This window comes from Uranotaenia lowii, chromosome 1 (assembly GCF_029784155.1).
Source record: "Uranotaenia lowii strain MFRU-FL chromosome 1, ASM2978415v1, whole genome shotgun sequence".
NCBI lineage: Eukaryota > Metazoa > Arthropoda > Insecta > Diptera > Culicidae > Uranotaenia > Uranotaenia lowii.
Window position 1 is genome coordinate 106613484 of NC_073691.1, and position 27773 is coordinate 106641256.

The window sequence follows — 27773 nt, forward strand, 5'->3', positions numbered from 1 at the left end:
AAACCGTTGCTAAAGAATTTCAGGCCTGCTTGGATCACACATATTCACAAGCAAAATGTTGTTAAAATTATCAAATAGTGTTGTACAGGAAGAGGACTGAGTTAATTAAAGTTGTGTACGTTCAATCGGTGAAATCAGCTGACTGGATCTATGCACGCTTAGAGTCAAAACCTCAATTTATGGCATTGAACGCAGCCCTACGCGCGAAATTTTTCTCTTAACAATGATCCGCATTGACTGGGAAGCTACCTAGAGAAAATCAGTTGAATAACGGCGTGTTCGTAAATTGATTTTTTCTATCGAAGTGATTTTTTTTATCGATGCTGGCGTTCGTAAATTCCAAACAAACGTATGCAAAAGCATATGGAAAGTGATTTGACATCTACCAAACGAATCAATCGACTGATGCATCACCCAAAAAAATCAATTTACGAACGCGCCGTAAAAGTTCTTGACCTATAAACTTGCGTCTTTCTTCTCTCTGCACCGAATACCACAACATGGTGTCAGAAGTTATCGCGGAATAATTTCGATCGCGAAAAGTTCGTCCGGAATAGTTTACGAGTAGTGGCCACGATATTAGCCGTGATAGTGATTGCTAAATATCCGGGGAGTGTTCTTTTCTTCTGTGAAATTGTTCTCCTGCGGTGTCGATCGCTTCGATAAGTGCTTTTAATTTTCCTCCGGCCCGAACTGAAAAATTTCAAAATGGCTGACGTGCATCAAATTGCGCAGTTGCTTGCGAGCCAGAATAAAATTGTACAGAATTGCGAAAATTGATATCAGAGAAGGTCCCTTGGGAATGGTCGAATGTGCAGCAGAAGGAATTTGAAAATCTAAAGTCTCTTGTTTCGGACATTGAAACTCTCCGCTACTATGATGTCCGACAGCCTCTTGTTATCGATTGTGACGCCAGTTCTTTTGGATTGGGCGTAGCTGTATTTCAACAAAACGGAGTTATAGGATTCGCATCTAGGACACTTACGCAAACAGAGAAAAATTATGCTCAGATTGAGAAAGAGCTACTGGCCATTCTCTTTGCGTGCTCTCGATTCGATCAGTTGGTGGTCGGAAATCCCAGAACTATAATAAGAACTGACCATAAACCTCTGATAAGTATTTTTAAAAAACCTCTTTTATCTGCCCCGAAACGACTGCAGAACATGCTGCTGAATTTACAGCGCTACAGCATCGAAATCCATTTTGTGACTGGAAAGGACAACGTAGTGGCAGATGCCATATCTCGTGCACCGTATAACTCCGATAGTGAAGCCGATTCTTTCAACAAAGGAAGAATTTTCCAAGTCTTTAAACAGGTAGAAGATTGTAAACTCACAAGCTACCTTAGTATCTCCGACCAATGCCTGGGATCAGTTATGGAGGCAACGCAACAAGATTTTACCTTAAATTCTGTTAGAGATTATATTTTTAATGGATGGCCGAAAAACATCAAACTTGTTCATGATGCGGTTAAGTTATATTACAAATATCGCAATGAACTATCGACGCAAGATGGCCTCGTGTTTAGAAACGACAGATTAGTCATTCCCAAATCGTTGCAACGTACGATGATAGATCGGGTCCATATTAGTCACAACGGAATAGAATCTACCCTTAAGTTGGCCCGAGAAAACATTTTTTGGCCTGGAATGAGCGCTATGATAACAGATGTTGTTAAAGACTGTGCAGTTTGTGCAAAGTTTTCTTCGAGTCAACAGAAACCTCCTATGCAAAGTCATGCTGTCCCTATTTATCCTTTCCAAGTTGTATCCCTCGACATATTTTTTGCCGATTTTCGAGGACGAAAGCGAAACTTTCTTGTAACAGTAGACCATTACTCCGATTTTATAGAGCTAAACTTACTGAAAGATATGTCTGCTAGAACGTTAATCGAAACTTGTCAGATGAACTTCGCTAGATATGGGATCCCTCAACAGATTGTATCTGACAATGGTACCAACCTAGTTAATGAGGAGATGAGAAATTTCGCTAAAGCTTGGAATTTTGAACATACAACATCTGCCCCGAATCACCAGCAAGCAAATGGCAAAGCGGAGGCTGCCGTCAAGATAATGAAACGTCTAATTCAAAAATGTGAAGAAACGGGAGAAAACCTTTGGTATTCTGTGTTGCATTGGCGGAATACACCGAATAAGATCGGAAGCAGTCCTGTGAACAGGCTTTTCTCACGAAGCACACGATGTGGAGTACCAGCTTCTGTTGAGAAATATTTTCCGAAAGTGGTAGATCATGTCCCAGAGGCTATTTTGGAAAACGGAAAGAAGGCCAAATATTATTACGATCGCAAAGCTCGAGAACTACCAACATTCGAAGCCGGGTCGCCTGTGTATGTCCAATTACACCCGGAAATGAATAAGACGTGGACTCCAGCGGTTGTTAAACACAAGCTTAACGAAAGATCTTATCTTTTGAACACGAATGGAGGCTGTTATCGTCGAGACCTTGTAAACATCAAGCCGCGTAATGAACCAGAAGTAAGCGCCCAGATCAACGACCATCCTACCATACAACCGAAATCCCATCACGATGATGTTGTAGACCCCGGTTTAACAGTGAGTGGTGACCAATCTGTAGCTGAATTACCATCGTTACCAACACCCGAGGCTTCAAGGATCGAGACGCCGTCAACAACAAAAACACACGATAGGCGTGCCAGCTCATCAGCTATGGAAACATCAACGGAATCGCCAAAGGCTGATAGACCGAGACGAGAACGAAGACTACCGTTTAAATTTCGAGACTACGTAATCGAGAAGGATTCTTTTTAGAATGAAGAGAGGATGTTATATTTGTAACAGTTAATAAATAATATGGCAACACTTGCCATCGCCGACTCACTCAAATGTAAGCTACCTAGAGAAAATCAGTTGAATAAAAGTTCTTGACCTATAAACTTGCGTCTTTCTTCTCTCTGCACCGAATACCACAACACGTACACTCTAATTCTCCGTGACTCAGATTTGAAGGAAAACAATTCAAAATGCGCCAAAACTGGGAAAACTCAAATTTTGATTAGAACGGCACAACTCAGAAATGAATTGTAGGGGTTTTTGCGAATTTTGAGTTATTTTAATCAGGCGTTTTTAAGGAGCGTTTGAACCGTCTGAGGCCGATGACATAGTGAATGCGATGCGATGCGAACCGGCGAATGCGAATCAATGCGGTGAACCACATTTGAAGGAAATGTATGTGAATCGCTTAAACCTGACATACTCAACGCGGCGAAGCAGATGTCAATTTGTTCCGCCGCTCGAGTTCGCATAGGCTGCGTCCGTAAATTTTCCGCCAATTCGCATCGCATCGCACTCACTATGTCATCGGCCTGAGCCAAAATAACTCAGAATTTCTAAAATTTTGACACGGTTTCGGAAGGGATTATAATTTTTTTGAGAAATAAATTGAAAAAAATGTCTGAACATTAATTTATTTCCCGTCATTTATTTTGCACCGAATTTGATGTGTGACAACAATTATTGGTACAATTATCACGACTGTTGCTGTACGTGTATCCTGCCTAACCTTCCAGTAGTACCGATCCTGGCTGTTCTTCAGATGATTAGGTTAACCCGATCACCGCTTTCTCCTCGACCACGCCGACTTTTGTCGCTGCCACTTGCCATCATAGGCGACTCGGTCCATACTATTTTCGCGGCAAATGTTCCTCCACCTCGACGGTTTGCCCTTCGGAGGGAAGGGAACCTGCCGCTGTCATCGTCTCCATCATTGCCACCATCGAAACAGTCGTTCTGGCTCGAAGTAGAATTGCTGCGGATGGGAACAAGATTCCTCTGCGGCATCCGGCAGGAACAGACCTTGAGAGGAAAAGCTAGATTGAGTATGGCTGAAAGTTAACGAAACTCGTGAATTTTAAAATCTTACCCGTTGTCGTTGCCTCCTTAACGATTGCTATAAGAAAAGATAAATAAGTTAAATTTTTCATTTGAAATCACATCATTATTATCTGAATTTTAAATACAGCTTAGCTTAGCTTAGCTTGATTGACTACTCACATCCACCTTTAATCGTTGAACCTGAAATGCTTTATCAACTAAACCAAATTTATAATGAATGTATTTTTTTGCATCTTTTCAAAACCTTGCTCGACTGAAAATAAATTTCTGTAGAAATCATCGTTACAAGTTATGCATTTCAAGTCCCACGATCGCAGGCGTGGCTCAGTAGAACGAATTCCACATCGCCAATGGTTGCTACTCCGTGATTAACCGAGGCCATCAATTTTGTTCAGAGGTCAAATGAATGGTGTCTGGGATTGGCAACACATTCACAATGCCCAAAACTGATGCTCTCTCTTTCAACATCAATAACGGCGCCGGCCACGTCCTAGTAGTCAATAGATAGATGGAAAGAGAGAAAGGGATTGAAAGATTCATAATTCATGCATTAGGACTGAGGTCACCTCTGCATCCTAGCAAAACAATTTTATTTGGGAGTGTGGGTTAAAGGATATGATCATGGAGACACTTTTGACTGTGTTGTGATCTTAATAGTGAAAGCTTCTTCTAAAATTGGAGTTTGAATTTAGTGTAAGACAACCCGAATTTATAAATGAGATTAAAAAGTAATAGAACTTTCTAAATTATTCCTGCATTCGTGTTTCCTAGTGAAAACATTATGTTGAAAAGGGAGCTGAAAATAATTGCTGGCTTTTGTGTATTGAATTTTAACATTTGAGACCTTATTCCGTTTAATTGTAATCGATTCCTTTCAGCTGACTATTTCTAATGTACTGAAATAAACATGAAAAAACGTGATGCCATTATCAAATTGAAATATTTAAAACTGTCTTTGCTTTCTACATTCCTTTTGAAACGAAAATGCAGGTTTATTCCAATCTATTCATATGACACTTTTATTATTTGATTTACTAACAGAAAATGAATCTTTTGAGAAATGTTATTTTGAAAATTAAATATTGAGAAAAAAAATGCCTGAATAAGAAAAAAAATTCACATCACGTACCTAAAACTACACGTATTTAAAAACATTATATATTACAGAAACGATTCACAAAAAAAACTAAAATATTGCATCTTGTCATAATCAGAACTAAACTGGAAATCTAAAAAGGTTCATAGTTGTTCAAATCATGCTTCGATACCAAACAAATTATTATTAAACAACTTACTACTTTCTAAACTTCGTACTTAGTAAACTTTTGAGAGGTTATGTTCTTATCTTTATCAATTCTCTTTAGGCTTGTTCCCTGCTATCGAGTTTTAACGATTTAACCTTCCAAAGCCGTTCGCTAAATATCCGTTTCGGGGAAATATGAGTTGTAATTTGATTTCGTTCTCCTGGCTGTAAATGTTAACCGATTTTGATGATATTATATTCATTGTGTAGGTAATTTATTCTAATTACTCAACATTTCAAAATAAAGTCGATATGTATTACCAGGTTTTCAGAAACTGGTTCAGAAAGTTTAAAGTCCGAAAAATCAATTTTATTTTTAAAATACTCATAACTTCTGACAGCTTTTCTGTATTTAATTATTTCATTGATGTTTGAAATTGTCAAGAATCCATCTATCCGACAATGTATAGATATGTTGGGGTCCAATGAAAGTTTTTACCGCTGACAGATCTTCTGGTAGAAAAAAGTCTTACTTTAAAAAAACGACATCCAGTTTTGGCTTTGCTTAGCTGTATTTCATTTCTCAATGAACCGATTTTTAAAACTCAAATTTTAGTTTTTTGGCGTTAATTTGATCATTATTTTCATAGAACATACTTGGTCTGTCAAAACTACCAGTTCATCAGTATATTGGAATGATGATAAAGATGTTTGAAATGTGCGCTTCGGGTCATATTGACCCAAACGGCTTTGGAGGGTTAAACATGTTTTCAGAGTTGTCATTCAAACTTTGTCTAATTGCCTAATTTTAGATTTTCACATCACATTAAATTTATTCTAATCGGTTCCAATCTCCACTAACAGGAAAAAATATCTTCCTACAATTACGTCAGCAATTAAATTTGAATTATCTGGAAATTTTTGCGATGTCAACTGATTTTTCAATATTTTTTCTAACCTATTGTGCTTTAGCAAAAAAAATGTCACATCAGAAGTTAACTTCATTATTGGGTCAAAAGAATCAACAAAAATCTGTTTTTTTCACTCAACCTAAAACTGATTATTTCCATTTTGTATTCTTCGAGTATAAGCTTTAGATTGATGGAACCCATTGTTTGAATGTAAAACTTTACACTTCTTAATAAACAGATATTTGAACTTAAGTAGTTTTTGAGTTGTATAGAACAAGCTAAGATTTAATCTGAAGAAACTTTGTCAAGGTTTTACCACTTTATCTTCTAATTATTGAGAAATATATAGCTAAACCTACCTATAGTTTATTTAAAAAAATGTGCCTCCATTTTCAATATTCGTAAACGGAATGATAAATAGATTATTTATGTTATAAATTGAAGACGTTGAACAAATATGTACTTTAGAGTGATACCGTAACTATTTTCTTATTTTCAAGCGATACTTAAATAAGTATGATTCCATGTCAAAGAAAATTCAATAAACGCGAAGACCACTGATGATCATAAACTTGTAGTTCGCTCCCTTGCTTTTTTCCTGAGTGTAACGAAGAACCGCGCCATTATAGTTTTTCACTACACGCTCGAAATTAATTAACCAATTATCGTTAAAAAGTAACCATTTTCACACCTTTCCGCGTTAAGTGATTTTTTGACTTTTTCCATAGAAGTCATTTTTTGACTTCTCTTGAGAAGTGGGAATGTGGTTAATTTTCAACCGCAGGGAATTATTGCGTAGAAGTAGGAATATGGTTATTTTTCAACCACGTCGTAGAATGGGAAAAGGGATTTGTTACTTATAGAGACTTTTACAGAGAAAAAAAAACCAAAAAATCTTCTGTTTTAAGGATAATTTATTAGTAGGTATTAAGTATTTGTTTTTTTATTCATGTCATCAAAACTTTTTAAATATTCATGTGAGGCCAGTGACAATTGAAGGTAAGCCGATGAAGATGTATTCCCTCCGGGCCGAATCGCCGCACATTACGCATGCGCTTCTGTGGGATGGATTTCGGTTCAATAGTCCGGAAGATCTTTTACTGAGCGGAATGTACTGTCACAGACCATAGTCACTATCCCCAGTTTGACAAGTACCATCAACCATTATTTTTTTTGTCCTTTAGAGTGATTCCGCGATATTTCCAAAAGCTCACGAAGGCCCTAAAAAGAAATGAAAATTTTAAGATGGGTTGAGAATGAGACATTTTTCAAACATTACCTTATCTCCGTCATGATTTGCTGAGAAATACCAGCTTCTGGTTAAAACTTTCCTACATCGATTGGACGTTCTTGATTCCGGCACAGTAATCCGGCAGCTCCTTTACAGAGCGAAACGTCTGCATTCGGGGATCCACATTCAGCAGCTCACATTCGACACTAGATAGGGAAGCCTCGATTTTTTCGGTGTTAATCCTTGAAATTTTCGTTCTTTGTTTGTAGTTCGTGCGAGATCCTCATGACTTCATTCTGAATGATCCTAATTTATTTGTCCATCAGACGCACCTGGCTGATAATCTCATCGGTGTGCACCAGGAAAACTTTCTAATCCAGCGTTTTTCCACCATAATCCCAGATCCTCTAGTGTTCTGATACACATGCTGGCCACAAATCCTATCTTCAGTGCCACATTGGTTGCAAAAAACGGCCGAATATTTTTTTTCTTGCGATGAGATAGATCTCAATACAGGAATTCTGAAAAAAAAAGATAATATTAAAAGTTTCCCAGCGACAAACACTGATTCTTACTTACCAGGAATAAGATTCACGTTCCGTAAATTGTTCGATTGGCCGCTTAACCAGCAGGAATGGAGTCGATTAATAGCCCAAGAAGCTGTAACAACAACCATCGTTCTCCCGGCTGTTCGTGTTTGCTCAGCGGTGCTGTTAACGAGCTCCGGACAGGTCTGCAATGGTATTATTAGCAGGCATCAGGATCCCTCGCAGCTTTTCCCTGTTAAAGTGTCGGAAGGTGTGGTTCAATATGCATTGTCTGGAATCTGAGGCCAGTGTCCGAATCACCAATCCGCTGTGTGCTGGTTATAAGTGTAGTAGGTATGCAAAACGGAAAAGAAAATAATTCCGACGGATCCTGCAAAAGAAATTGATCTTCAGTTACTGTATATAGGATGAGAAATATTTATTTACCTCGTTCGTTATTAGCACCTCCTTCATATTTTATTGTTTATTGATAGCAAAACAATTTTCACGCCAATTTTTCAATTATTTTATCACAACCAACAACAAGTGTGGTTGCAAGAATGTACAATTGAAAAATGGCGGAGAAATATTTAACCATTTTTTTGGTTATAGCATAAGAACTGGAATAATGGTTGAAATTGCATTGGAAAAAATTGTTAAAAAATAACCATATTGGCAGTTCTATAGTTAAAACCATAAAATGGTTATTTTTGAACCATAAATGGTTAAATAAAAATGAGCGTGTATAGGATTGAACGAGCTTGAAAAACTCTTAGGGCATCCGCAGCAATCGCGAGCAAAGTGAAAATGCTCACGAGTTTGATCACTTCTATACCGCACCGGGGTTTAGTATGAGAGCAAACGCACCAATGAGTGAGTATACGCGGCCCGGTTTTGCTCATTTCAGCGGCCCGGTTTTAGGATACACACTCTTTCGCGCACCAGTTGGGTGAGCATCGCGGGCCAGTCTTAACTGTTACACTGAAAAAGGGAATTAAAAAATCATTCATATTAATAAATTCAAAGCGGCAGTTATTTATTCATTCGAAAATAAATTATTTTTTTCAATTGTATTCAAATATTGCACTGTGTTATGGTTAAAAGATACATTGAATGCTATGCATTGAATTTTTTTCATAGTTTAAAAAAAATTTTAAACAGTTGCCTGATAAATTTTTAAATTAGATTCTTACGAACTCGTTCTGTTTATTTTTAAGAAATTGTACAATATCGTACGTGGAATAATCATGAAATTCAACCTTATATCGATACTCCCTTCGGGCCCTAGAAAAAACCACCCTATGTTTCAGTGAGAGATGTGCTGGCCGTGACTTGGGCCCCATTGTAACCGTCGTTACTTTTTTGCGTGGCTCCGCCACCTAATCCTGACATCCCTGCCCTTAGTGGAGAACCTTACAAAAGTCGCTCAGAACGACTAACTTCACCCAAATCATCTGTCATCCCGCACGGTCACTCTCCTTCTCTGAGTTATCCATAGGCGTCGTGCTCAACCATTTTTTTTTTTTTTTTTTTAAATTTTTTTATTGGCTTTACCTCTATAACATAACCGGCCAAGTGTTAATTACTCTTCTACTTACATGTCTATTTTACATTCAATTACAAAATTAGCTATCGTTTTATATAATTCAATGTCTTTCTTTTTTAGTATCAAATGAATATCGGGTGGAATTCCTTTTTTCATTAAAATTCGCCAAATAGGTCTACGAAGATTTTCAAATCTGCTGCATGCGAAGATAATGTGATCAGGATCTGCGATGGATTCGCCACAACTGCACGTCGCGTCCAATAGGATACCATTTCTAGTCAGATGAGCAGGGAGCCGTGAATGATTTGATATTAATTTGGAAAGGATTACAATTTGTCTGCGGTTGAGATCCAAGCTACTAAACCATGGTTGGAGCGAAACGTTAGAGATGATGCTGTGACAGAAACGTCCTTTAGTTCCTGCATTCCACTTTGCTTGCCATTTGTGCACTGTTGTACGCCGAATCGGAAACTGGATGTCGAATGATGTTAAAATATAATCTGCTGTACCACCATTGATGCACGCACTTTTCGCCTCTTGATCTGCCAACTCGTTCATTGGAATACCTCTGTGAGACGGAACCCATATCAGATGGATCTCGTGCCCCATTCTTTGTCCTTCAAGAATGGAAGCTTTTATATCGTACCAAGCAACGGGATATTTTTGATTGATGTTGATTTTTTGAAGGCTCGTGAGACAACTCAAACTATCGGTTAGAATAATATACTGAGCAACAGGAAGGCTTACGATCATTTTCGCAGCATGCCTGATTGCTAGAAGCTCTGCCATATAAACTGATGCTTTACTGTCGAGTTTGATCCCTTCTGCAGGCGCTCCAAAACTATTTACCACAGCATAACCTGTGCCGTGTATATCTTTCGACCCGTCAGTTGCCAAGATTTTCGCGTTGGCATACACTTCCAAGAGATAGTTTGAAACCAAATCAGCTGCCGATGAGTTCTGGTGTTCTGAACATAACCGTTTAACAGTGAGATCAATGGATATTATTGTTCTTACAACTTCACGGTTGACCATGTAGCATGGGAGATTATTTAGAGGCTGTTCAAGTGGAATAAATTCGTTAAGCATTCTTATGGCGCGGTGTATTCCCGTAGCCACTAAGCCACCTTCCAAGATCGGTCTGGAGTATTGACCATGCCAAGAAGAAAGTGACGCTCTTTTATTTACAAAACGCATGACAGCAAGTTCTCTTCTTTGTTGCAGCGGAATAATACCAGCCATCACTTCGAGTGAACCTGTGTGGGTGGTTTTTGTGGAGCCCAAACAGATTCGAATTCCTGCCCATTGTAGTCTATCCAAAACGATGGCTTCTTTTTGTGTTAACTCCGTCATAAATATGGAACCGTATTCCAATATTGATCTCACACATGACTTGAAAATAGCTAACATTGCTGCTGGATGTGCTCCCCATGACTGGCCCGATATGCTTCGTAGAAAGTTAAGATACGGAGCCGTACGTTTTTGTACCTCTCTAATATGACACGACCACGACAGATTTCGTGTGAGGTACATGCCGAGTAACCTCAGGGATCTGACGTATTCCAAAGTGCAACCGCCGATATTTATTTCTGGGGGATTATCGCATTGTTGTGTCGAGATCAGAAGGCACTTACATTTCGTGGGCGAAAGTTCTAACCCAAGGTCGAAAATATTTTCCACAACTATATCCACTGCCCTTTGGAGAGATTCGCAACTATGCTCCAGCGAGGTTCCTCTTACAGCAATTGTTGTGTCATCGGCGTAATTTACGGTTATCACATCAGGAGGGACACTGTTGATCAATCCACTGATCACAACATTAAAGCATAACGGACTTAGTGGAGATCCCTGAGGAAGGCCTTTCCACGTTGTCCTAGATATTGAATCTAATCCATTTGAAATGCACAAATTCCTTTCTTCAAAAAGATGGAAGATACTTCTTACTAGGCATTCAGGGACTGTTAATGAGCGTAATTCGCGGACCAGAACATTAATTTCCACGTTGTCGTAGGCGGCTTTGATATCGAGGCTACATATCACCACATGCTCTCTTCTTTTCAAAGCTAAAGAAGCTTCATTAATCAGGGGAAACAACGCATCCATTGTTCCTCGTCCTTTCCTAAAACCGTTGATAGCTGAAGGGAATAAGTTGTTGTTTTCGATGAAATGTTCTAGTCGATCTTTGATTATGAGTTCATACACTTTGCGAAAACATGAAGCTAACGCGATTGGGCGAACAGCAGAAGGAGAAATCGGATCATGACCACTTTTAGGAATCGGTACAATTTTAAAGGTTTTCCAGCTTTCCGGAATTCTTCCTGAAGCAAAAATTTGGCAATAGATTTTTCGCAACTGACTAAGCGCCGCCCATGGGAGATGATTTATGACGGAATATGGAACACCATCCAAACCAGGAGCCGAATCTTTACCGATTTTTAAAACTGCTTGAATATCCGATACTGAGAATGGTAAACCAGTTTGAGGGCAACACGAACATTGTAGAAAAGCCGGGGGTGGATTTTTGGCAGATGAGGGAGCCAACTTGTCCAAAACATCGTTGGCCAAATTGTCCGAAATTCTAAGGTTTTTTGATGGCTCTCCGCGCCCTTTGAATCTTCTAGCCATCCTCCATAAGGTTGTGAGGGACGTAGAACTATCACAACTATCACAAAAATGTTGCCAACTTTTCCTCTTCTTCTCGCGTACCAAATTTCTGAACCTTCGTTCTGTATTAGCGTACCCTTCGTAAGCTTCGGTTGACAGCTCTCGTTTCCAAGCGCGGAAAGCAACTCTGGTGGCTTTCTTCGCTTCTGTTAGCTCTTCGTCCCAATAGGGTTGCGGTATTCGGCGAGTGTGGTTCGAGTTTACTGATGGACAGGATCTGCGCAGTGCTTGCCAAATCAGCTCAAAGAAGACATCAAAGCTATCCGGTTCTCCATTTTCGACGAATGATTCCTCGAGGCTTCCGGTAAAACGTTCCCAGTCGATTTTCCGAACATTGATTCCAGAGTAGAATTTCATCGCGCATGTAGTACTCGAATGAAAAACTATCGGAAAATGATCGCTTCCATTTGGTGAATCCAAAACCTCCCAGTCGAAGCACAAACTAAGGCTCGAAGAAACCAGCGTGATATCAATTGCGCCCCACGACCGGTTTACATCAAACCTAGTTGGCTGACCATTGTTGAGAATGACGAGATGAGATGTTTCGATGGCTTGATGAAGACGGTCTCCACGTGTGTTTCCATGATCGCTTCCCCATAGGTGATGTTTTGCGTTAAAGTCTCCTCCAATGATGCACGGTTTCGGAACGGTTGATAAAAAATTATCAAACTGAGTCTGCGATATGTTGGCTTGCGGGTGTATGTACACAGATACAATAGTGATCAACCCGGAGATGTATTTGATCTGGCAGGCAACGGCTTGAATATCCGCTGACAGTGCAATAGGAAATGCTACGGGATTCAGTTCTGAACGAATCGCGATGGCTACGCCCATCGAGTTTCGTCTGTGATCTTTACGAAAAATGGTGTGCTGCGGTAGACTAAAGTTTGTGTGATTGTCGAGATGTGTTTCACTCAAAAGCGAAATATTGATATTGTGTGTATTTATGAGCTGGATTAAAGATGAGCGTTTACTATTTATCCCTCTACAATTCCATTGTAGACATTGCAGAGGAACGCTGGCTGTTAAAGTGCTCGGTGTGGTGTTTTTCATAATCTGAGATTAGCAAAATATCCTTTCATTTTATCACTTACAACATCCGAAATTCTCTCCAAAACCATTTGTTGAATTTTTTGTCGAGTTTCAACATCTTCCTCAGGAACTTCCAGAGCCTCTGCAACGATATCGATGACCTCAGTAGATTCAATCGTCGATCGGATCGAATCGCAAACCCCGTCAGAAATGTTAACTTCAAGTTGGGGAAGCTCATCGTCCGAATCGACATTATGACGACGTTTGCTGGAAGGATTAGACCCATTCTTGTCAACATTACTTGTTTGGCAAGCAACTGCCACGGTGGATTTTGTTGTTGGTTGGGAGATGATAGTTAGTGAGTTTGATGATTCATTTGAAGTTGTTCCACAAAACCAATCGACACGTCCTTGTGAAAAAGTGTCGCGCCGCTCTTTATCGGTTTTCTTTTTTTGAATTATTTTCGGACAAAGCTTGTGATCATTGGCCCGATGGGAGCCCAAACAGTTAACGCACTGGGGCTCACTATTTTCACATGCATGATCTTCGCCGCCCACTTGCTCCAAGCATTGGTTACAGCGTTTAGCACTCTTGCATCCTTTTTTATCATGTCCCAAGCGCCAGCAGTTACCACACTGGCGGACAGGATAAATGTACTGCTTAACAGAATAAAGCACTCTATTCAACTCGATGTGAGTAGGTAAACTCTGCCCAGCGAAAGTAAAAATCACCGTAAACAGGGCTTCCTCTTTATCATCAGCTAATTTTCTAAGCACACGACGAGCATGAACTATCTCCGGGTTATCAACTTGATTCGACTTGCGTTTATCGTACGCATTAGCAAACTTCAATTCTTCATCACAAATATCCGGCTCAATATAGGCTACCCCAAGGCACTCCACCAGCCGTTGGGGGATAAAAAAACGCACTTCATTTGAGGTACCGATGCCTGCTATTTCATTAGCAGCATCCCTCGATCGCATCAAAATTTTCATTTTGGTTTTAGAAACCGGCATAGCACGTATAAAATCGTCACCAAATTTCTTCACCAGACTTTTAGCAATCTTCGCAGCAGATATATTTCCGACATTTGTTTCAGCCATAACGAGATATGGCCCAGCATAATTTTCGTGATATTTCCGCACTCGAACTTCATTTTTCGATGACCTTGGTGTATCGTTGTGGGTCATTGCACCGCTCGACAATAGCGTGTGGAAGGAGAGAAGAAAAATAAATTAGATTTCGATTCAGCTCACACACACGATGTGCAACGTACCGTAGTTCAAACGAGACTGGTCGTGCTCAACCAGGGACGTCACGGGGAAGTGTGGGCACCCAGAGAGCGACACACCGTGTAAATTTGCCTCCGAATAAATATGTATGTGTGTCGGTCCACTGAAAGTAAAGTCTCGCAAATATTTTCAGAGCGGAACATGTTCTTTCTGTCTGTGACCTCGTTAGAGTGCGCGTCGTGTGTAGTCAAAGTAAATTTTGAGTTTTGTATAAGTTTGTGGTGTATATTAATTAATTTATTTCTAAAACTTATTCTAGAGTTAAAAAGTACCAAAAGTTATACGTATTACGAACACCAAAAGTAGTACGGTGCGGTTTTTAAAAATTAGTACGGTTAGTAAACAAGAACATAAAACGTGTAAAACCACATGTTAAAACTTAAATGTAATTATTGTTATAGATTAAGAAATTGTTAAAAGAACATAAAAAGTGTGAACAGAACTAAACAAAAAAGCAACAAAGAAAAGGTAAATAACTGAACAACAAAAACAGTAGATTTGTAAACCACGTGGACTATGTAAACTTTGTTATGTCATGTTTTCATCTTCTGTTTGGTTGACTTGTGTCGTGAGTGACCGTCAAAAATAACCAAAAAAAAAAAAATAATAATAATAAAACTGACGTTTGTCGTGAGTGACCGTCAGCAAAAATCACTACAACAGTAATACACTGAAATAAACGATACTAACCCAATCATGTGATGATTGTGGAATAGAAAACTCGTAAAAATTGACACAATAGTATAAAAATCTTATCTTGCTTAGCACAAAATAGGAAATTACTCAATGGGACTGTTATATTCATCACCCTCACCACAAAATGAATGAAATTTCATTCATTTTGAGGAGGGACGATGGGGTAATGTAACCGTCGTTACTTTTTTGCGTGGCTCCGCCACCTAATCCTGACATCCCTGCCCTTAGTGGAGAACCTTACAAAAGTCGCTCAGAACGACTAACTTCACCCAAATCATCTGTCATCCCGCACGGTCACTCTCCTTCTCTGAGTTATCCATAGGCGTCGTGCTCAACCAGGGACGTCACGGGGAAGTGTGGGCACCCAGAGAGCGACACACCGTGTAAATTTGCCTCCGAATAAATATGTATGTGTGTCGGTCCACTGAAAGTAAAGTCTCGCAAATATTTTCAGAGCGGAACATGTTCTTTCTGTCTGTGACCTCGTTAGAGTGCGCGTCGTGTGTAGTCAAAGTGAATTTTGAGTTTTGTATAAGTTTGTGGTGTATATTAATTAATTTATTTCTAAAACTTATTCTAGAGTTAAAAAGTACCAAAAGTTATACGTATTACGAACACCAAAAGTAGTACGGTGCGGTTATTAAAAATTAGTACGGTTAGTAAACAAGAACATAAAACGTGTAAAAGCACATGTTAAAACTTAAATGTAATTATTGTTATAGATTAAGAAATTGTTAAAAGAACATAAAAAGTGTGAACAGAACTAAACAAAAAAGCAACAAAGAAAAGGTAAATAACTGAACAACAAAAACAGGAGATTTGTAAACCACGTGGACTATGTAAACTTTGTTATGTCACTGGTACTATAACCCTTCTTGGCAGGTCCAAGAGGGCCTTTTCTTATTTTGTCGGCTAATTATACAGGTTAACTGTGACTACGAGCACACGGCGATATCTCGCTAACCAGGCAGAAGGAAAAACAAAACCTTGTTCGACGAAAAAAACAAGGTTAAGTTCTGAGGACCATCCGGTGGTAAAAGGCCCGCTACATAACCTCGTTCGACCAATTTGAGGTTTGTTCCAAGAACCATCCGGTGGTGAAAGGCCCGCACCATAACCTTGCCCGTCAATTTCGAGGTTACCAGCGAGGACCTTTCGGCAGCACCAGTCAGGGGTCACATACAGCCAGCATCGGGCTCTTCCGGGACGCCGGAAAGACGCCTGTTGTGAACCCTGAATTGCCGTTGGAAACCACCACACGCATGTGGTTAACCGTTGCTGTTCGCCGAGCCAGCCGCCAGTCGCCGTTCCAGCTAAGTTCCGTTGAAAACAAAAATAACCGCAAGTATGCCTAAATCTATGTGACGTCACAACAGGAAAATTATTATGTACAAATAAACCCCCCCCACATTATGTAAAACCTAAACTAAAGGCAGTACTTTACTGGGAATAATTAGTTGATCTACACCTTTTTGATTAATTTGATTTCGTTGTTCCATTTCCGTTCCATATTTCACTCGAGCGAATTTCCATTCGAAATTACATGTTCTGTTTATGTCCGCGTTTTGAGTAGCATAATTACTGGACCTGGGTGCTAGCATGAGAGGTAATCACCCGTGTACGCCCCTGGTTGTCTGATTCCAGTTGAATTCCTCTAGTGCGAGTTCCGCCGAAGGAAAGTGTCACGTTGCAACACACCGACCCTGAGTTCCCACCTATGTTTACCTTCAAAATTTCCCACCCACTGAGCTTCTCCGTGTTATACCATTTTCGAAATATACCTTTTCCTCTTCTAAAAAAAGTGATGAATAAAGAAGTTCCAAAAAACCTTATATCGATATACGTTCACAAATGGTTATAGTATTTTATAAACTGTTTAGGAAATCTTAACTGTTCTTAACTGTTAAGAGATCTTTTAAAAAATAATTCGCATATGGTGCCACCCAGACAGTCATCAAAAATCCCAAAGCACATTTCCAGTTAAGTTACCATGCGATCATTACTATTTTGTTATTTTAAATTGAATTTATCATGCATTTTATTCAACATTTTGTAAAATAAAGAATATCATCAATAAGCATTTAGTAGTCTATAATTTTTCAGTGCATGTTTGCTCTCGCCCCTTTCTTGTGAGCAAATTTGGTGACTTTGTCGGTCCCGACGGCAACGGCCCTATTTTGCTCACCCATATACTAACCCCCGGTGCGGTATAAAAGTGATTAAACTCGTGAGCATTTTCACTTTGCTCGCGATTGCTGCGGATGCTCTGAAGGTGAGCAAAATAGGCAAAGATAGTAGATATAAAGATACCCAGCTCTTGACATTTTTCATATAAATTCCAACAGACATTCTTTCTACAAACATCAGTACCACCTGCTGACGGAAAAGGTCAACATTTCTCACAAATTGTGTTTAAAGATACGAGCGTGCAGATCATGATGCACTCTGATATGTTTTCAATAAATTTAAAATTATTCAAAATGCACTCTGAAGTAATTTGATTAAATTTTGCAGAAACAAATGCTACTGACTCAGTAAAATTGAGCTAACCGCATTCAGATTCATCGATTGTGAAAAAACTCAAACTTAAACAGTTAAAATAATAATGAAAACATTAACGTTCACAATGTTTTTAATTTGATTATTTATATCAGCAATGAATAAAAAAAGTGTATAAAGAAAATAATAATTTAAGAATACTTTACAATTTATAATTTAAGAACATAGTGAATTGTTGAATTTCAAGCCAGTCTCAGTGTTTAAAACTTCTTAAGATTTTATTTTTTGATTCCCTCAATGTGATAACATTCCTACGGTTGAATCAGGGGAATCGAAATTAAAACATCTTAGGAGGTTTTAAGACCAGTTCAAAATTCATCTTTCAACTATTTTTAGTCACTGGCTAGAGAAGATTTTTCATTTTCACCTGAGGTGTACCGCTACCTTTATTTACTCTGTTAAATTTGTACATAGAACTAAATTTAGCTAAATGGCCTGCAAGAAAAAAAGTTAGAAAAAACACAATACTCAAAGTGCTGCATGATAGAAACAGCTGGATCAACTTATAAAACTGTGGCATTTTACTTTATCTGAAGTGTCGTGTTAAATTTTGAAGAATATTATTTTATTATTAATTTTGCAAATTTTGAGTCTTCTCCAAAGTGAAACAATCATGCTGATATTTTTTTTTTTTTGGAAATTTGAATATTGTGCAATCTTTTGCTGTCACAAAAAGCGGTTAGCGAGTAGAAAAATTAAAAAAAAAAACTAATTTCAATAGGTACTGATTTGAAATATAGCACAAATGTCACAATCCACAGATCTAAAGTGTGCAGTCCCATTTTGTGGCTGCGGATAAAATAATCCACACCCTCATTTCTGACACTGGAGATTTTTGAGTGCACAAATTAGTTATTGTTAATGGGACTTTTGATTGCTGTGCTAATAACTCTCAATTGAGTACATGTGTCCCACCGTGTGATAAAAACTGATTAACATGAGTTTTTTCTGCTAACAGTGTTCACTGTGTTTTAGTTGCATTTCTGCCGTCATATTTGATGGTGGCGCTTATTTTTTTTGTCTCCCGGTTTTCATAAGAGTTTGGAATCTTTATATAAACTATTTTTGAAATAGGGCCGTTGCCGTCGGGACCGACAAAATCACCAAATTTGCTCACTAGAAAGGGGCGAGAGCAAACATGCACTGAAAAAACTCTACCGTTTCAAGCAGAATTAAACAAACGACGTTGCAGCGTGTAGAAGTTTGTTGATTTCTTTTTAAGAAAAGAATTGTATGAAAATTAAAATTGAGGATGGATTCATTTTTGGAATAACCAGTTGAATTCGCAATTTCGATACAGTTTTCCGTGTTAAAAGTTCAATTTATCCAAGAATTGAACGAGAAAGTGCAAATGCTGGTTCTGGTGGTGAGTAATTTATTTTGTATTTTATTGTTTTTGACTTTTTTCTACCTTTGAATATTGATAACATTTTTTCCTTTCTCACTCTATTTCAGATAAACAAACTCGAAGCATCGTATTTTGTGACCAAAAATGGTTATTTAACAGAACTAGAAGAGGCGTTAGGTAGACGAAATGGGCAAGAGGAAATTACCCTGGCCGATGCGCTATTCTATGTGGCAGTGCTGAGTGAGTTTCCGTTGCCGGATGAACAACCTTAGCATCGAAGCCTTGTTCCGTTGTTTCCTTCGAAGAAAGCAATGGGGTCTGACTGGAATTTCCAAAAACATCAAGCAAGCGATGACACATGCGAATTTGGTAATAAAAATTGAATCTTCTCATTCCTTGGCGTTTTCTAAACAAAAACTTCTTTGTTTCAGATTCAACTTCTGAACGAATTACAAAAGTATGCTGCTCTGTATAACATAGCAGTGCTGTTCCCGAGCGATCCGGAAACGAAATCAACCCACCAACCCAATCGTGTAAAAATCAACGAAAAAACTGTTGAGACTTAGCCCCGGAAGTACTACCAGAGAAAGACATCCGATGCCTTTCCCGGGAAAGTTAAAGTTGTAGAAAGATCAGAGTTAAGTTAGTTTTGACAGGCAAATCCATCAACATTTTTGCCATGCTAGACGAACTAAAGAACATTAAATCGAGTGACCTCCAGTCGTTGTTTAAGTTAGTTTTTTCTATATAAAAAAATTATGTTAATTCGAATGACAGTAGCAAAAGCAAGAATTTTATTCCTTTTCCCAGGATGCACGACGTTATAAGATTTTCTTTATGATGACCTCTGTCCTACTTTTAATCTTTAAATGTATGATTGATTGGCGATTGTGTGTGAGTGCTGATGGAAAAAAGATTACAGTAGAATTGAAACTTATGATTGTTCTTTTATTACGTATGCAATTAAGCTAACTTTCGACATATTAGACTATACCGGTAAACGCTTTTTTCTTTTCGATGAAACAAGAAAGTCGATTACAAAACGAAAAAAAACTAGATTGTGAACAATTTATTTAAAAGATTTAACATGGTACGGTTCTTTTGGGGCTCTAAAATCGTCAACCTACTTTTCAACGGCGATTATCAAATTGAAACGTAGGGGAGCACGTCCCGTCAACATGAGATTGATTAACTCCTGGCTACCGTTGGTTCCATGTATCAGAGGTTCCTTTCGCTGAGAACGTTCTCCAGACGCTTCACTAGCAGGACGTTGTACAGAAGCATCAACACCATACACTCGTCCGTCAGTACATGGAAGTTGCCGGCGTAGTACTTTTCCACATCTTCGATCTGCTCCAGTCCCGTAACGGCTAGCCTCTCTTGAAATATCTCCCGTAGACAGGGTTCATCGGAAACGTCCCAGGACCACAATTTCCCACCGCCACTGAAACTTGTTCCATGATTCTGACCGACCGAAGCCTCGATACCCTGCTTGATTTTCACCTCATCAGGTGGGAGATTCTCCAGGGCGGCCACCATCTCGCCATCGCCGTCAGCTTCCTGGATCAGAATGTTTGCAGCAGCTACCGTGGACAGAGGACGAAATCGATTTACAATCCGACTGATAGCCTGTATGAATAACGTTTTGCACCGAGGTTTCCATCGGGCATCAGGATCTTTAGCAGATACACGCTCCTTTATTTAAACTCAAAATTAAGTACGACCGAGGTTCAAAACATAGTTCGATTCTATGAACTTAAAGTTAAGTACTTTTTTTTCTCCTTGCGATGGATCAAAACGGAGTTCGAACTGCGAACTCAAAATTGATCCTATTTTTTCCTTCGGCGAGGGAGCAAAGCTGAGTTCAACCATATGAACTAAAAATTGAACTCTCTTCGTTGGACTGAAAACACTTAGCGAGTGCAGTCCGAACCGGAACAGCAACCAACGAACACGTCGCAAAATTTGGTCGTTCCGAAACAATTACCGGAAGATTATGAAGAAACTTCATAATGGAATGCATGTTCACCGTGTCAGCGTAAAATTCTGTCCGTCATTGTCATCATACGGTGAGCGGCTTGGAATGTCCGGAAACTTCCGGATGTTGTTTACTTCCCGTAGGAAGTAACATCCGGAAGTTTTCTTTGACCGGGAGGGTCAAAACTTTCCACCGCTCTGTAATTGCAATGCAATGTACCGGAACAGCAACATCCGGGTACAACAAATTTCAATCATCCTTTAATTCTCTGAAAATAAGCTACCCTCGAAAAAAAAAATAAATTCGAGTTCGGCTTCCGAACTTAGTATTGAGTATGCCTATCAGAACTTAGTTTTGCTATTGCCCAGACAAACTCAAAGTTGAGGGATGCCACTGAAGTGCTGTTTTGAACCAAAACTACTTAATTTTGAGTTTAAAAAAAAGAGCGTGTACGTTTGAAATTCAAGCGAAAAATCTCACGACTCAGAAAATGTACTCGGTCCGTATTTTAATTCTTGATCAAATTTCTCTTTCCTTTTTTCTCAGTGCAATGCGGAATGTATAATAATTATGCTACCGCCCGGTGCGCGAAAGAGTGAGGGCATCCGCAGCAATCGCGAGCAAAGTGAAAATGCTCACGAGTTTAATCACTTCCATACCGCACCGGGGGTTAGTATGAAGGTGAGCAAAATAGGGCCGATGCCGTCGGGACCGACAAAATCACCAAATTTGCTCACTAGAAAGGGGCGAGAGCAAACATGCACTGAAAAAATTCTACCGTTTTGAGCAGAATTAAACAAACGACGTCGCAGCGTGTAGATGTTTGTTGATTGTAACAGTTATTTTGTTGATGTATTCAGGATTATTTTGATCATAAGTTAAAAGCTGGAAATATTCAGCAAAATTGCTCTCAGTGTACATACTTAACGCCCATCGAGGTACCCCTCGTACGTCATGCACGAAAAAAGCAAAAGGCGATTTCGTTCGGTGTAGGACAGGCATGTCAAACTCGTTTAGGTGTGCGGGCCGCATTAAAAGATTTCTAGACGTAGAGGGCCGCAGCCAAAATCAGTTAGAAAACATAACATATTAGTTTCGCGGAGATTATATACAATACAATGGAATATAGTTAAAAGTAAACTTGGAATGGAATTTTGCGTTAAATTTTTATTAAAGCATTTAATGTTTAACATCTTATATTATAATGCATTACATATATCTATTGTCTTGATGCTTCCCAACAAACATTTTTGCTGATTAAAAACGCCAATTCTCTGATCGTATGCTGTTTTGAGGTGTTGATTGCTGTTTCAGCTTTCTGGCTGAAGAAAGAAATATTTCAGCGTTGTTTCAGCGTATAAGGAAGTTTTATTTCAGCCAATAGAAAGTAGGGGAAAATTGGCTGAAGAATAACTCGTTCAGCCTTTGTCCAACCATTTTTGACACCTTCAAATTTGACAGCCGTCAGCTGTACAAGGGTAGCTTCGAAAGCGTCTTTCAGCAATACCAAACTTTTTGTTATTCATGACGAATCAAAATAATTATCTTTTGAATCGTCTAATGATTCGAAATTTCTCATTTTGCATGTTGAAATGGCCTTGCCGGGAAATTAACATTTTATTCTCGTAGCAATTTCAATTTCTTCATATGAAATTGACCTTGGTTGAGAAATATTTTGGTCGCTTAAGAGCGACACTTTTCTGTTCCTTCGCAGAATGCATGGTTGGTTCTGCCTTCTGCGGCATGAGACCAACAAGTCGTAGGTTCAAAGTTCGAGACAAGTTCAAATGAAGAAAAAATAACACGGGAGGGGAAAATTAGCTGGCAAACATCGGACATACATCGGTCAACATTATTTTTGTTTTTTTTTGTTGCTCCGTCAATTGACGTTTCATGTGGTTTCATGTCATCTTCGCTGATTAATTTCTCCAGATCTCGATGTTTAAGGGCTGAACAGCAGCTTCTCTCTGAATTTGGGTTGCCTTCTTTCAGCAAGATAGCTGATTTAAAATTAGAACTAAACAATGTTTCAGCGGTTGTTCAGCAAAAAATGTTTGTTGGGTTGACATCTTTTCTGAGATACTTGTTTATTAATATCAGGTTGAAGTTAATTTGTCACTGAAACTTTCATTATTGATGATAAATTTGTATCAGATAATCTCGAACGATAAGAAGTTTTTATGGCTTTCATTATGGAAAAAACTCCTCACATAGATAGGTACTTGCAAACATAGCAAGAAATCTGGCAACAAATTTCCGTAACGCGTTCAGGCAAATAGCTGTAAAAATTCGGTACAGCCCCTTCAATGTATTTTGCTTTTGCACTGCAGCTCTATCAACTCTAGTTGCAAATTATCAGCAGCATTTTCAGAAGCAAACGAAAATGGAGATACAAACAACGAAAATTCTTGCTCGTATGAATTTAAGTCAAGAAAACGGCTTTTGGATGCATCTAGTAACGATTCTAGGTGAAGTACGTATTTACCAAATGATGCAGCCTCATTTGATCTTTTTAGTTCTTGACACGTAGAGAAGTGCACAAGGTTTTCTTTGGAAATTTGGTTGATCAATAACAGTAACTTCGCTTGAAAGTTTTTTACATCATTACAAGCACTTATGATTTTTTTTCTTTTCCTTGAAGTTTTAAGTTCAAATCTTACAGGTGACCAGTGAGATCAACGGCAAATGTCAAATCCTGAACCCAGTCGTCTGCTTGAAAATGTTCAACAGGTTCACCTTTCATTTCCAAAAATAATATTATTTCCTTTCGTAGCAAAACAAAATCTTTTAAATATTTTGTGGCAAAAAAGCCAGCGTACTTTTAACACATTTTGAAACATTAATTGCTTTGCGCATAATGCCTCTTGGTGAATAATACATTGAAAATGAGCAAATTTGAAATTGCTATCGGTGTCCCTTATTTTCGCAAACAGATTTGCACCATTAGTTGTATTAATATCTTTATTCAGTACTTATTTCAGATTTTTATAATTTTATCTTTATACTTCTTTGAACGGACAAACACAACAACTTCCCAAAAAGTATATTGAAAATCGCACAACAAAGAAACTTTGAAGCGTGCTTTCTCGAAAGTAGCTTTTGTGCACTTATACCCCTTTGGCTCTGAGGGCCTCATGTTGTGATAGCAATTGTTTACAAAAAACTGAACTTTATTTATCGACGTCAAGTTTCAAATTTAAAATCGACCTCTGAATCCGAAAAGAAGTCTAAAAAATATGTGCGAAGAGCAGTTTAATGGTCAGATTATAGAAAAAGATAATTTTATGAACAGTAGCTGAAGATATTTTTTAAAAACACAATTATTTTTTTCATTTTACAATTTTAATCACAAATTTAATCTCGGAATTTTTTTGATTATTCAGGATGTTATTTTATACAATGAATAATGTTTATATTACGTACATCTTCAATTTAAAAATATCACAATATGTCTGTTGTTCCTTCGGTAAAACAAAAATAATAGAACCAAAATATTTGGAAGATATTTATGTTGTTTACGATATGAATGTTTACACACAATCCTCCACGGAAGCGGGAATCACCTCAAACTGTGGTTCAGAGAAACAAATTTCAGCAACGAAAAACCTTTGCATTAAGTTGAAAACCTTACATTCCACTTAAGTTTTTTTGCAGTAATATTCTACATAAAAATCAGTGGTGTTTTTTTTTGTGACAATTTAACGGGGCTTCGCGGGCCGCATTGTCCACGGCCGCGGGCCGCATGCGGCCCGCAAATCCCCAGTTTGACATGCCTGGTGTAGGAGATAGAAGAAAAAAGAAAAAACGACAAGTCATCGCGGAGCCAAAAAACGGAAAAAGTCGTGCGCGTGTGATCTCCTGTTGTGGCCTTTTTGAGGGTTAAAATTGTGTTTATCGGTACACTGCCGGACGGAAGTGACCCCTGCTGGTATAGGCGAGCAGCGATTGGATCGAGGCTGCCGAAGGGTGTTGTCATCCGCAAAAACACCGTGCAGCGTTTCGCCCCTGCCGCTTGTACCATAGGCGGAGTTATTGCTGCCTGGGAACAGCATCTTAAGGACCAGCACGTCGCTCAAACCGACACCACACCATCCGACTGTCCGCGTGGTCCGACGGAGAAAACATCCGGCTCAATTCGGATATCCACACTCCTCATTCCGGAACCCAAAGCTTCAGCAGGAACCGGTTATTTCGGAGAACTGAGCGGAATCCCTCGTTCGACAAACTGCTGCAAACTGCAAGCAGCTGCTCATTTGGCCTAAAGCAGACCACTCATAGCAGGCCACGATTTTCGGAAGCAACTGATCCTGCGCACAATTTAGAGTCGAATCTTAGAACTGGGAAGAAGCAACGCAACACAACCAAGCCCCGATAGAGGGGCTTTGTTGTGGCTCTGTCTTTTTGTTTATTTTCCCCAGCAGCTTCGGTCGGTGGTGTCGGCATCAGACGTCGCTTCCAGTAAGACAAGAGAGCTTGGTCCTGGCGTAAGAACGCTCCACCAACTTCAACAAGTCCGGTTCCCGGTGACTTGTCTGGCCATCCCTGGTCCTTCATCGGCATCATCCAGCAGCGTTCGGAAGGGCGGTACCCAACGTTTGCTTGGCCCTCTCAGGCCATTAAGCAGAAGGTTCCACATCCGGAACGGAGTGCCGGTTCGAGCAAAGGATCGTGGTAAAGCACATCATCATCCAGCAGCGTTTGGAAGGGCGGTACCCAACGTTTGCTTGGCCCTCTCAGGCCATTAAGCAGAAGGTTCCACATCCGGAACGGAGGGCCGGTTCGAGCAAAGGATCGTGGTAAAGCACATCATCATCCAGCAGCGTTCGGAAGGGCGGTACCCAGCGTTTGCTTGGCCCTCTTAGGCCATCACACAAAAGGTTCTGAAGCAGTCGGGACCGGAGAGCTGGTTCGAACCAAGGATCGCAGGAGAGCACAGTATTTATCCAGCAGCGTTCGGAAGGGCGGTACCCAACGCTTGCTTGGCCATCCCAGGCCATTGAGCAACTGATTCAACAGCAGGTGGGACGGGAGAGCCTGTTCGAAGCACGGATTGCGGGCAAGCAGTCATCACGAACACCGTTGGAAGGGTGTCATTCAGCAACTAGGGAGGAACTGAACCGTAGAAAGCCTGCACCAGAAATGAACCCAGCTGATCTGGAACTCCAGGATTCACTTCTCACATCTCCAGGCAAGAACTCCGGACGGTGCATGTGCTGACGTCATACGATGACAAAAAGTGAGTAGCAAATGATCACCCTGAATACATAAAAATGATGAAAATTAGTTTGTTGTGGCCCCATATTTTGTTCGAGAACCTTCTCGTCCCCTTCTCAGCATAGATTCTTCTCATGTATATGAAGGATAAGAAATTAGCTAACATGATATTCATTTTAAGAAAAAAATTGTATCAGATTAAAATTGTGGATAGTTTTTTTTTGTAATAACCATGTTAAATTCGCAATTTCGTTACATTTTTTCGGGGTTTTCCAGGAATTGAACGAGAAAGTGTAAATGCTGGTTCTGATGGTGAGTTATTTATTTTGTATTTTATACTGTTTTTGACTTTTTTCTACCTATGAATTTTGATAATATTTTTCCTTTCTCACTCAATTTCAGATAAACAAACTTGAAGCATCGTAATTTGTGACCAAAAATGGTCACTCGGAGTTTCTCGGAGTAATAATAATCGAGACCAGTGCGCTGTGCAGGATTTTTGTATCCAACCGGCCAATATGGGTGGCATTCCAGTACTGTCCCTACCGATTCGGCTTTCGGAACGAGGTCCAATAAGTTTGCAACTAATGGGACCCAGTTTTTCGGAGCAGCAATTATTTCAATCAGCACGTTGGATAGAAAAAGAAGTTGAAGATTTTTTAGAAAAGTATGATTTTAATATAAATATAATAAACAAATAAAGTTGAATTTTAGTTGAATTGTTTGGTTTGTTGAATTTTGTTTTTCGGGTCCATTTGTTAGGAAATATAAGTGCCCGGCGTTTTGAAAGCAAAATCGAGCTTAATTCGAAAATATATTCTTATCTGAACTTATTTTATTCAATCAAGTCGTCCTACAATTCAATAAGTTTTGAATCACAATCCAGCAAACGGGTGACACGGAATTGGAAACACCGAAAGGGAAACTCAACGCTTTACAACCACCACCGGTTGAAAGCGGTGTCCTATAGATATGACGACGAGGCCAAGCGAAGCAAACATCCTGCTCGGAAGTTCTTGCTGCATCCGTCATCGGACCCGATTGCTGGTGTTCGAAGCTGCTTGGCCTTGCTGCTTCTGTATGGCATGTTCAACCAGGATGTAGACTTTGACGTCACGATACGGATAGCAGCTATCCCGTCACCCCCAGGCCCCCAGGCCCTTTTAAGACCAGCATTCATCGAAATTTGAGCAAAAAACTGACGACTCCGAAAATTTACTCGGTATACCGTATACGTATTAATTTAAATTTAGATTTTCTTCAAAAGTTTTCTCAGTGCAATGCTAAATTTAAAAATAATTATGCTACCGCCCGGTGCACGAAAGAGTGTGTATCCCAAAACCGGTCCGCTGAAATGAGCAAAACCGGGCCGCTTATACTCACTTATTGGTGCGTTTGCTCTGAGTATACCAAAACCGGTCCCCTGAAATGAGCAAAACCGGTCCCCGTATACTCCCGTATTGGTGCGTTTGCTCTTACGAAAGCTTAAGTTTAGCTAAACTTGTATACAACATTGTACGCAAATTATGAGTGAAATATTTCAAAGCGGGAAACATTTCAATCACAGCTGCAAAAATGTAGTCTGTCAAAATATTTTCCAGCTTGGACATTTATAAAAAATGAAATTAATATGGTAAATTTTTTCATGAATTTTGATAAT

General features: G+C 39.3%; 1 protein-coding gene and 3 long non-coding RNA genes across 4 annotated transcripts; 3 read left to right on the forward strand and 1 right to left on the reverse strand.

The window, feature by feature from the left end:
- The first annotated feature begins 1163 nt into the window (after positions 1–1163).
- On the forward strand, positions 1164–2789 carry LOC129737768 (uncharacterized protein K02A2.6-like). The gene has a single exon (XM_055728931.1). It carries the CDS (start codon positions 1164–1166, stop codon positions 2787–2789), a length of 1626 nt encoding a protein of 541 aa, XP_055584906.1.
- Positions 2790–7020: 4231 nt separating this feature from the next.
- Positions 7021–8573, reverse strand: LOC129755099 (uncharacterized). The gene is made up of 4 exons (XR_008739164.1): positions 8232–8573; positions 7837–8175; positions 7306–7778; positions 7021–7247 (listed from the first exon to the last, which is right to left on the reverse strand). It is a non-coding gene; the product is annotated as an uncharacterized LOC129755099 (long non-coding RNA).
- A 9979-nt stretch (positions 8574–18552) lies between these two features.
- Positions 18553–19720, forward strand: LOC129755085 (uncharacterized). The gene is made up of 3 exons (XR_008739160.1): positions 18553–18939; positions 19029–19290; positions 19353–19720. It is a non-coding gene; the product is annotated as an uncharacterized LOC129755085 (long non-coding RNA).
- A 6626-nt stretch (positions 19721–26346) lies between these two features.
- On the forward strand, positions 26347–26956 carry LOC129755093 (uncharacterized). The gene is made up of 2 exons (XR_008739162.1): positions 26347–26425; positions 26516–26956. It is a non-coding gene; the product is annotated as an uncharacterized LOC129755093 (long non-coding RNA).
- The last annotated feature ends 817 nt before the right edge of the window (positions 26957–27773 follow it).